Genomic DNA, 12239 nt, shown 5'->3' with positions numbered 1-12239 from the left:
ATCGTGAGAATGATACAACACACGGAACATGCAGTTAGTAATCCGTACAAATTCTGGAAATAGCTCTCCAGTTCAGGTTAATATCAAAACACTCGGATATACTGGCCGGCCATGAATAACACATTTTAGTAAGGAAGCTGCGGGCCATTGTCTTTGGACATGTCCGAGTTCAGTGGTCAAGTTGACAGCCTAATGTAGACAGTAACTGTTTCTAAAAAAAGTGATGTGTTGTCTGTTTCTTGTGTGCAGTCGTCAGGTGCTTCAGGAGGTGCTGGATGCAGACCTGAGCAACGAGGCTTTCCCCTTCTCTACTCACAAAGTAGTCGATGCAGCAGGACATCAGGTGAGAATAACACCAGCACACAAGTTTGTATTCCTATACTTGTGAGGACATCAACATTTAAGGACGACAATTCTATGAAAGCCATTTAAAAATTGTAAAAAATAGTGCCGTAGATCAGCTATTTTCAGAGTGCAACTAACCACAATAAATCAGCAGTGTTGGGCACGTTACTGTAAAAAAAAAGTATGAAAAATTATGTCTAATGTTTATTTCAAAGATTCTTCTATACGTGTGGGGACATTTGCCCCTCACAGGTATAGTAATAGAAGCACACACACATTCTTCAGTGTGAGGAACGTCATCCCATTTCTACTGTTATTGGACATGGTACATTTCAGTCAGCTCCAAAACAACCCTGTCAATGTAAGTTAGTACGTAGAGTCATTCATTAGAAATACAGTATGTATGCAAATTACATGCTGTTGATTGAAACCCATTTATTATTTCAAAGGTTGAGTCACAAGAGCGTCTGTGTGTGTGTGTGTGTGTGTGTGTGTGTGTGCAAGTGTGTGTGTGTGTGTGTGTGTGTGTACTGTACGCTCTCAGGATGAAATGAACATGATTTTACAGGGTACTGTGTGTGTTTATAAAGCTGCGTGTGTCTGTATTGTGGGGTGGCAGCCTAGTGGTGCTGTGCTCTCCTCAGTGTCCCGGGGCCTGGCTGCCTGGCCAGATGGTCTGGCTGACGCAGCATCCACTGGAGAAACTGTCTGAGAGAGTTAGACCAGTGCGCTTGTTCCCTTCACCTCTCCTCACCCATCACTCATTCTGTCTGTCTGCCTGTCTCAGTCTCTCTCTCCTATGTCTTTCCTTCTCTCTCTATAAAAAAAATTGCATTCTTATTATTTTGTCTTATTTCTTCTTCTTATTATTATACATCAGATTATACCTCTTCTTGTTCTTCCTGTTTTTCCACCTCTTCTTCCTCTTTCATTTCCTTTCTCTTTCCTTTTCTTCTTCGTCTTCTAAGACCCGTTCTTCCCTTTTCTACTTCTTCTCCTTCCTCCTCTTCCTCTGTCTCATTTTAATACCCCCTCCCCCAGCATAGCAGATAGAGACGATGTTGGCATTAAAATGGATGACAAGTAGATCCTCTGTCCTTGAAGGGGTGTGTCTGTGTGTGTGTGTGTGTGGGGGGGGGGGGGGGGCGGGACGTGCGTGTGTACGCACATTCATACAGTACGTGCTTTTGTGTAAGGGATTGAGCACTTACCCTGTCTCTATTCGTGTCTCCTTCTAAAGTTGTGTTCACGCAGTACATGATCAAAATAATCACGTCACTTCAATAGCAGGAGCCATGTTCATCTGATGTTTTGTGTGTGTCACCAGTGTGTTTGTTAAGCATGGTGAGACAGGCAGTTCTCTCTCTCTCACTACACCACTGGACCCTGCATCAGATGTTGTTCTGTTCGCTTCAGTGAAAATCACTTGATTTGAGCATTTTTCAACTGACACGCATCGCTCTGTTCACAAGAGCTTCCAGCATAGAGGTGGAATATCACTCAATGGTGTGCCTTTTCATTCATATTGAAATGTGACGCTCAAAAAAGGACTGTCACACACCCGGTGTGAATGAACCTGAAGACACCCCTCTCTACCACTTACTCTCTACCTTTTTCTCTAGCTCTCTCTACCTCTTGAACTCTTCTCTTAATCTACCTCTCTTTCTACCTCTATCTCTTGACCTCTCTTCTCTCTATTGTGTATCTTTGTAATACCTCTCTCTCTATCTCTCTATCTCTCTCTCTCTCTCTCTCTCTCTCTCTCTCTCTCTCTCTCTCTCTCTCTCTCTCTCTCTCTTACTAATAGCTCTCATGTCCCTCGCTCCTAGGTGCGAGCCATGCGTCTGTCATTTGTTGGAGAGTTGGGCTGGGAGTTACACATTCCCAAAGCATCTTGTCTTCCAGTCTACAATGCTGTCATGGCTGCCGGTGCCAAACATGGAATCATCAACTCTGGCTATAGAGCTATTGACTCACTCAGCATAGAGAAAGGTATAGTTATTATTAAAACATGCAGTAGCCAACTCACTGGCTGTAATGCTGTTGTGCTATATATGTTACAGAGAACACACACACACACACACACACACACACACACACACACACACACACACACACACACACACACACACACACACACACACACACACACACACACACACACGAGAGGTTTCTATATATTGACTTTCCATATCAATAACAGTTATCTCTGCTCTCTCGGCTATCTCTAGAGGGAATTGCCACAGTATACTATGTGACTCATTGTTGTGCGTGCGTGAGTGAGTGTGTGTTTCGGCTGATTTGCCTCTGTGTGTGTGTGTGTGTGTGTGTGTGTGAGAGTGTGTTTCGGCTGTTTTCGTTGGGTGTGCGTATGTGTTTGTGTTTTTGACTTTCATGGTTCACTTCACAACATGTCCTCTGTCTCCCATTTGCTTCCTCTACCCTACTGCTCTCCACCATTGTATCGTGAAACATTAACACATGGGGTACCAAAAACGGTCCGGACCGTTTTTGAGAATCCAAACGAGGAGTGCCGAAAACGGTCCGGACCGTTTTTGACCGAATTTAATTTTTATACGTGGGGCCCACATGGGGCACTCTAACGAAACTTTGGGATCATCCAAGGAGTTTCTGAGAAGGAGAGGCCGGATGTGGATCCATGTCAAAAATCCTTCTGGTCGGCCTTTCCAATGTTAACTCCTTGACTAAAAGCTTAATATCTCCATTTCTTTTTAACGTGGTGGAAGCAAGCCGTTTTCGATCGGCGATCACTCTGCAATGGAGGATCGCGTTAGAAATACTTTTGTTCCAGGCGTTAGTCGGGACCCTCCGCCGTCTCGCACGCACGCTTTGTTTACATGCACTTCCACGTCGGGGCTTCTACAGCACGAAACGTATCAACGTAAGTGGATGGAAGAATAGCAGGCACTGAACGTATAATATTTTAATAAACCTCTGGCACCCAATGTGTTAAAATGCACCTGCTTGTATTGACTGCCATAAGATGGACACACACACACACACACACACACACACACACACACACACACACACACACCAGATATTATGACGAGAGAGTATGTATGTATACACACAGTAAGAACAGATGATGGGATAAATACATGTCATAGATGGATTCTCTAGATAGATTGACTGACTGACTGACTGGTTCTATTTCAAATCATCGTGTATTTTGCACCTCATCTCCATTGTTTCCCCCCCCAGGTTATAGACATTGGCATGCTGACCTCAGACCAGATGACACTCCCCTGGAGGCGGGGCTAGCGTTTACCTGTAAGATGAAGAGCTCCATTCCATTTCTGGGCCGTGAAAGGCTGGAGAAACAGAAGGAGGAGGGGCTAAGAAGACGTATCGTTTGCTTCACCATTGATGAGTCAGTAATAGCACCTTAAATGCCTTAAAAATTCTTCAACCATATAAGTTCATCATATTGTTGCTCAATCAACCAAAAATGGCATAGGATTGGTATTTCCAAGTCCAGATACAGTACATAATACTGTAGCTTTTCATAAAGTTTGCATAAAAGTCAATAATACGTATACTATTTAACAGGCCTCTGGTTTAGTGCAATAGAACACAGTTACTGGTCAGTTTAATAACCCTAAGGTGAACACTCTCTTTCTCTCTCTCTCTCTCTCTCAGTCACGTTCCATTGTTGGGTCTTGAGGCGGTCTTCCGTAACGGCGTCCCTGTTGGTCATCTGCGACGTGGAGAATACGGCTTTTACGTCGACAAGTCAATGGGAATGGGCTACATCCGCAATCCTGATGGAGGAGTGGTAAGGATGACTTTCTCTCTCCCCATTTCTCTCACTCTCAATCTTTCTCTCTCTCTCACAGACACACACACACACACACACACACACACACACACACACACACACACACACACACACACACACACACACATAGTAGGGCTGTCAAATAAATATTCAAACCTTGACTATTCATCGACCAAACAGTATTACCGTGAGGGACTTTGTACAGGTGGACAACTATAAACGATTGCAGAATTTAAGTGACTTTAGACCATAGAGTCATAATATACCTAGAGTGGTAACCGGAAATCCCCACCCATTCATTTCTATGGAGTTGCTCACCTACCATACTCCCTTTTTACTGCTTCTTCCATGTTCCATCATATGCACAGTAGTGTCCACGCAACCCCTTCGGCGTAGTACTATCTACCTTTGTGTGCCCGTGAGTCGAGCCCATTGGTCGAAACTGTGGTAAGCTGCAGCTGCAGTGCTTCACTTTTCATGTCAGTTTAAGTAGTAATAATAATAATAATAATATATGGGATTTATATGGCGCTTTTCTAAGTACTCAAAGAAGCTTTACATGTGTGTGGGGGCCAGGACACTTTGGAAAGGTGGACAGCTATAAACTATTTTACCTGATCCGCTGATACGCTGCCTGGTTGAATGTGGTCAGACACAAAATAAATATATTGGTTTAACGATAAAGCCTGTTATTGACAATCCGCAGTGAGCGACCTCTTATGGATATAATGGTACTGACCAGTTATGACATTACATGCATCATGTTCTATGCTCAATATAATAACAATAACCAAATTAATACATTTTAAGGGAATATCGAGGTTCTGTAGCCAGCATTGCCTGGGTTATTGTGTGGGTGAAATAGGCTCTCTTACTCTCGCTCCCTCATATCCTCCCTCCCTCCCTCTCTCTCTCCCTCGTTCCCTTTCCCTCGTTCCCCCTCTCTCTGACCACCCGTGGATCCTGGGACCACTAAATTGAAACAACATCACTGTGTGTGTGTGTGTGTGTGTGTGTGTGCGCGCGCAAGAGAGAGCCAGTAGGAAAATGAGTCTCTCTGCTGCTGTTATCACCAGATACTAATCATCATTGTCACCACTAGCCCCAGTCCAGAGACCCAACCACACAGCTCCATTTCCCTGCACACTGCATTACGTAATCTACTGACCTACACGGTTACAATTAAAACAACTTTATCATTCCCCTTAATATTACACAAACAACCACATAATATAATGTTTTACTGTCAACTAAATTGAGTCTCATTAGCCAGTTAAGCCCTATTTTATACTTTGTTATACAACGGTACCAAGAATACCGCAAATAGCTGATATACAAACTCACAATAAACAGATGTACAAGTTTGTAGATCTGTAATGTTTTTGTTTATGTAAAACATTTCCTCCCACATTTTTTATTTTATTAAAATGGAGAATTCTTTATTAAAATCGATTATTTTGATAAAATCTTTATTTTATAATGGATTAAATCAGTTTGTTTGATTAACTGTTGTACCCCTACACACACATACACAAACACAGATAGTTCCAGAAGATCACCTCAGATGCAGAGGTTGGAGCAGAGAGAGATGAAAAGAGAAACCTTTGATTTAATTAAGTGGGATGCAAAAGGCAAAGCCGTCACTTTAGTTTTATAATTTTTTTAGAGTGCTGTAATTTGCACATTTGCAAGTGTCTTCAGCTGTGTGTGTTGTGGGTGTGTGTGTGTGTGTGTGTGTGCAAGGGTTTGTGTGCATGTTTTTGGATGGAGGTTCAGTTTTGTTTAGCATTTCAAATTTGAATCACAAACAGATGCACGCGGGCACTCACACACTCACATGTGCATGCATGTTGGACCCATTTTATCTCCATTGAAGCCAATGATGTGATTGTAGAGCCTTTGTGTGTGTGTGTGTGTGTGTGTGTGTGTGTGTGTGTGTGTGTGTGTGTGTGTGTGTGTGTGTGTGTGTGTGTGTGTGTGTGTGTGTGTGTGTGTGTGTGTGTGTGTGTGTGTGTGTGTTAGGGGTGGGACGATATATCGATATATCGCGATACTTTCTCCCGCGATAAATAATCGATATACTGCCGGAAAATATCGATATAAAAAATAAAATAGAAATATATATAGTTTGTGATACGTTGTTTTTCCTACTCTGTATTTGTGTAATGATGATTTTTTATGTTTGGTGCTATTTTATGTGTTTATGAATTGAATACAAGGACGACTGTGCGCCTGACACTCAGACAAAATGTAGTTAGACGCTTTGGCAGGCAGGCGTTGTGGTGTTCAGTGCTCTGCTGCAATGAGGAAATCAGTGAAGCATACACGTGTGTGTGTACAGTACTGTGTGACACAACAGGAAAATGAACAATAGTTATTTTTGATATACTGTAATCTTACACTGGTATATTTTCACCATTACCATTCCACACTTTGACAACGTCTCTAAACATTATTAAACACTCTTTTTATTCGCAAGTGTCTGCCCCCGACATTCACGCCAAAATGATGTAGGCACCGGATTTTTTTATTTTTGTATTATCCCAGTGTTGGTTCAAAGTGAGATAAGATAATGTTATTCAGTCTAGTGTGTAGCGTCATGGGTTGTTGGTTTCAAACGTCTTGCACATAATTGCTGTTCATATAAGGAAAGAAACATTGCAACAATACCATAAGAACCATAAGGAAAATGGTTGTTTAAAACGTTTGACTACTATGCCCTCACCAGCCTTTAGCTGTAATTACTAAAAGCAAAATGAGAGGTGGTTGTGTGTGTGTGTGGGGGGCAGAGACAGATGTGTGTGATTTCCCGGAGAAAGAGTTTAAGGGAAGGAGAGCGCAAATTAGCTCTCTAGGTTACAAGGGACCTGACATTGACTCATGGATGAATGAAATTGCTCGCAGCACTTTATAACCCATCTGTCATTCAGCACTGTGCTCTATTTCATTTTCCATTGCAGATATAAAAGACACAAAATCTGTCTGCCAGTCGGGATGGCAATTTTACCAAGGGTGTGGATTAACCATTTAACCCCTTTATACTTAAAACTAAAACAAAACTTAGGCCCGTCCACACGTACACAGGTACTGTATGTTTTAAAACGCACTCATGCGCACTCCTACTTTTTTTTTTACTTCGGCCACAGTGAAAATGTTTAAAAACGCTGGATTTTTGTTGCCGTGTGGACTGAGATAAATAGAGATTTCTCACATTGTAAGCATGATGCAGTGGGATCAACCATTCAAGTGATTCATTTATCGTTTCACCGGCACATATTCTCACATTATCTCTCCTACGCCATTCCACTTTCTCTTACACCCCCCCCTCCCCACCCTCTCTCTTTCTCTTTTCTCTCTCAGGTGAGTCCTGATTTTATACGGAGTGGAGACTTCACCCTGGAGAGGATGGGGGTGACTTACCAGGCTAAGGCCCACCTCAGATCACCTTTTGACCCTGAGAACAAACGTGTTAAGGGCATTTATGCTTGAGAATGACCACACTCGTGTCAGAACACTTTGGTGGGTGCTAGAGGCTAAATCCCACATTCATACTTTGTTGCACGATTGGTGTCACAGGCCGAACATAAGCCGGCCTACAAGCTCAGAATGCTTCGCTTGTGAGCTTGTAGGTCTGTTATATTTGGCGTGGGATGCCATCGTGCGACGGAGCATAAATTAGGCATAAGAGGGTGCAGCTATTAAGCCCCTCTCTTCCTCTCTCTTAAAAGTTTGACTTTTAATATATTATGATCTTAATCCTCAGCCCACCGTCAATATAGGTAATTTTGATTTAAGCTTTTGGGATATAGTGGCTCAGTTGTGTGTGAGTCCGTGTTTACATAACCAGTTTAGGAGAGTTACAGTCTTCCTTAAAACCGAGAAGTCATGTTAGGGAAGTTTTTAACAATATTCAAAGCACCAATTTTAACTGGTAAGCCAGATCTGAAACTATACCTTGTGCTGTTGCATTAAAGCTTCAAAAGAGGCCAAAACCTTTTTAGCCTTGCTGAAGCCGAACAAATTCTCTACGGACAAAATTATTTTATACTTGATGCTGCTCCCTTTAGAGTGCTGAACGTTAAACCCCGCCAACTGTACATACATTGCTGGAACGATGATTTTGACATTGGGGTTTGCCTTCTCCAAAATTGTCCATGGTACAGTACATCTAGAAGCCAGCTAGAAATAAAACGGTATAAATCATGAGCACCTTGAATTTCTCACTAATCACACACAATGTTTGCATTGGTGTCTCTGCGTTAATGTTCGACTAGTTAAGAGAATCTCAAAGGTGCAAGAACTGCCGAAACAAACCTTCCACCTTCAGCAAGGCAACGCATTTGTTAATTTTCCACACAATGGCGTCATTTTGTCCAAGACCTCGCCAAACGTAGTTTTGCCAACATGTGTGTTGCAGCCTTAGGCCTTGTGTCCTCCATAGTCTTTTTTTCCCAGCTGAAAACGCAAGGCTCTCGCTTCCAAAAGGCCAGAGTTGAAAATATTTGTACACGTGCAGCACAGAATGCTTAGCGCCTCATCCCGCTGCTGGCGGCTTCCAGCTTAGCATAAATAGGCAGCGCTCCCATTGGGAACAATTCAAAACATACAAACACAAACACCTTGGTGGACACAACCCAAACACAAAGATAATAGTTATCCGCTAATATACTTCTGGAAGACCCTACACCTCTGACTAAAAGCAACTTGAGTAGTCTTAAAGAGTTTGAAAGTGCCTCATCTGTGTCTGTCAGACATGTAAATCGGACTCATGTAAATGTTTGTGAAAAGAAATGCAAATAAATTCATTTCAAAATTGTATAAAAATGCACAAGGAACATTTCTTGCCCTGCTTTTGGATAAGATTTTTTATATGACATATTTACTATAATGTTGTGACTAACATACAAGGACATATCCCTGCCAAGGACCTTGATGACCAGCCTGTAACCTGGTGATAGTGATAGTGTCGCCAGTTTTCCGCGACACTGTCATACAACGAAGTATGACATACTGTAGTGTAATGACAATATAGTAAACTTAACCTTGAGATACTTTGAATAGGAGCTGGGGAGACATTGTGTCAGATAACACAAAGTGTTTATAGATAGATTGTTGAAAAGCAAACCAAACACTAACAAAAGTTAATCCTTGTCATACTATGCCAGTCAATTAACAATATACTTTAAAGTACAAAAGCATGTTTATTTGTACAGCCACTAATTGCTTCTCTGATGTGTGCCTACTGCAAGTTCAACATCAAATATCTGACAGCTATTTCCCTGTAATTCATTGATCCACTCCGTGATTCATTGATCCAACACCAAAGACCATTCTTCATTTCAATATTTCTCATAGTCAGAAGTGGCGGTCACGAACACATTTCTTTGGGTCGCAAGTAAATATCCCAGTTTTTATGTTTCCTACAATTGTTTTATTATTTTCCAATAAAAAAAAAAAAGAATTTCAGAAAAAAAAAAAAAAAAGCAGTACAAATTCCATAAATAAACAAAAAAATAAGTTAAGAAGTTGTGAAAAAACCTACAAGCTCACAACGCCTCTCAAGACCGATTATAGATCGTCTATTTTCTTTTTAAAATAGGGCTTAAGATCTCAAGCTGAAAACGTTTGGGAAGCCCTGGCTTAGACTAATGAGTTGATTCATATAAGAAACAGATTAAAAAAACACCTTCATTGTGGATACATTGAGCACTTGTCACTGTTGTGGTTTCTTTTTTTTTTTTGTTATTCAATTATGTCCTGGTAATTATTCTTCCTGATGGATAGATGTGACTGTGTAGCTGCCCTGGTAAAAGGAAGTAGATGAAGTTGTGTCATAAGGAAATTAGAGGACAGGTTTTCTTAATGCTGAGCCTTTGAATTTGCTGCTATGAAACCTTGGAAGTCGTGATGTGATGTTTGGACAATGGTTTCATTCTAAGCCGTCTTACAGAAAAAGCCATAACCATTCATAAGCACAAAGATGAACAGTTGAAGGATGTGATTACCGTTCAAATGCATTTATCTCACACTCTGCCACTTGGCACCCACTTCTGTCCAAAGCTCTTCATCAATAAAGTTCCTTTGAAATGTACTTTTTGTGCCATGTATTTATTGATAACAGGACACACACACACACACACACACACACACACACACACACACACACACACACACACACACACACACACACACACACACACACACACACACACACACACACACACACACACACACACACACACAATAACACTCAATAACAACTCACACGTAATCCACAATAAAGATACATGCACTCATGATTACATAAAATAATCATGTTATGAAGATAACCTTTCACTGTAACTGTTGTCAATGCTGTTAAGTAGTGGGTAAATAGGCAATTTTGACTGTCACTTTTCAAAATCCTTTAATCAGCCGCTTCGCTTACAGTACATTTATCTATTTAAGTTCTGTCTAACTTAGAGTACATGCCAATCCTAACTCCATTGCCTTAGTGTAAGACTAATTACACAGCTGTTAGATATTTGAATATGCATATCATTACAATAGATTTTTTTAAAGCAAATAGGGGACATCAGTTCCCAAGCACAGACATGAGACCAAGGCCTAACAATTCAAGAGCATTTTCTTTGACTTAAACCAGTGGTTCTCAACCTGTGGGCCTAGACCTAGAGGATATTGTAAGTGGGCCCCTAAACAATTGGCAAAACAGATGTTAATGATAATTCAACATTAATATTAAAAATATAAATATATATATACAGTATATGAAAAAAGAAAGTCATGGTATTTTTTCATTAAAACCTTTTCATTGTGATACAGATCAATACGAATTTAAAGTATACTAATGTATGTTGGGTCCATTTATCCAAGCCTGAACACAATCGATTGATCGCTAAGATAAACATGCTCTGAGAATTCATCCGGCCCGGTTAAGTGGTCAGATGGGTGGACCGCGAACCGCTTCCAAGATTTTCAAGTGGGCCCCTGATCCAGAAAAGGTTGCGAACCACTGACTTTAAACCTCTCCATGTTGCAGTCATTATGTTGCCAGAGTTCAGGTTGAAAACAAATTTAAAGCGTGAAAATTTGTGCAAATCTTTGAATATATACTTTTTAAAGCGAACACGTGTAACTCAAATATTTGCTTCTGGGGCTCCCTGGAACAAAATATTTTACACAATTATTTTGTTCCACAATACAATATGTTTACACAATATTTATACACAAAAATATGTATTCAAAGATTTGCACAAAGTTCAAGATTTTAAAATAAATTGCAGATCTACAAGCTCATAGTGCCGCGCTATGAGCTACTTTTGAATAGCCAAAGAAATCTTAAAATGACACAGATGTATCCCCGGTCTTAATGGATGTATGTCTTACTGTACACCACGTCCACGTGCCGTTTACATTTCTGACTAATAAAGTATTCAATCAATCAGTCAAACCACGGTGGGAGTGGGCGCGTCAGGCTGCTTCGTGGGGATCGGTCCACCTTCACAGGGGTAGCGGGGTCTCTGAAGGAGCGAGGTGACCGCTGGTAGAGGCTGCTTGTCCCATTCACCCTGCCAGTGGTGGAAAAAGTACTCAAATGTTTTACTTAAGTAAAAGTATCAATACTGCAAAGTAGAGATACCCTGTTACAAGTAAAAGTCCGGAATTCAAAATTTACTTGTTACAAGTAAAAGTCCGGAACACAAAAGTATTGGCATCAAAATTTACTTACCAAAAGTGGAAAGTACTCATTATGCAGAATGTCCATTTCACAAGTTTTCAAATGTATACAAATCTTTAGAAAATAGCACTGTGTGCTTGTAGATCGGCTATTTTCGAATTGCCGAAATGTATATAGGGCTGAAGTGGGTAATTTAGTCTAGTACAAATAATTGTAGTGGAGCAAAAGTATAATATTTGCCTCCGAGATGTAGTGGAGTAAAAGTAAAAGTACAGAAAATTGGAAATACTCCAGTAAAATAAAAATACCTCAAAATTGTACTTAAGTACAGTACTTGAGTAAATGTACTGTACTTAGTTACTTTACACCACTGCACCCTGTAGAAAGAAATGCAATTGGATTTCTTGACCTTTT

The 12239-nt window shown here is 40.8% G+C and overlaps 2 protein-coding genes across 3 annotated transcripts in view; one reads left to right on the top strand and one right to left on the bottom strand.

Annotated features, from left to right (window-relative positions):
- sardh (sarcosine dehydrogenase) overlaps positions 1–10238 on the top strand; it is a 60386-nt gene extending 50148 nt beyond the window's left edge. For both annotated transcript variants that reach the window (XM_080419089.1, XM_080419088.1), the window contains exons 18-22: positions 250–343; positions 2175–2337; positions 3571–3739; positions 4009–4144; positions 7508–10238. In XM_080419089.1, coding sequence (XP_080275215.1) covers positions 250–343; positions 2175–2337; positions 3571–3739; positions 4009–4144; positions 7508–7636 — 691 coding nt within the window. In that variant the 3' untranslated portion in view covers positions 7637–10238. The remainder of the gene's footprint in view (positions 1–249; positions 344–2174; positions 2338–3570; positions 3740–4008; positions 4145–7507) is intronic.
- A 1354-nt stretch (positions 10239–11592) lies between these two features.
- The window catches only part of dbh (dopamine beta-hydroxylase (dopamine beta-monooxygenase)), a gene marked incomplete at both ends in the record, with an annotated part of 28354 nt that continues 27707 nt past the window's right edge, over positions 11593–12239 (bottom strand). Inside the window, one exon of the mRNA XM_080420230.1 lies at positions 11593–11715. Coding sequence (XP_080276356.1) covers positions 11593–11715 — 123 coding nt within the window. The remainder of the gene's footprint in view (positions 11716–12239) is intronic.

Source organism: Gymnoscopelus braueri, assembly GCF_963280865.1.
Source record: "Gymnoscopelus braueri genome assembly, chromosome: 22".
Lineage (NCBI taxonomy): Eukaryota > Metazoa > Chordata > Actinopteri > Myctophiformes > Myctophidae > Gymnoscopelus > Gymnoscopelus braueri.
The sequence above is the reverse complement of the archived record's forward strand: the minus strand, read 5'-3'. Positions and strand labels throughout refer to the sequence as shown.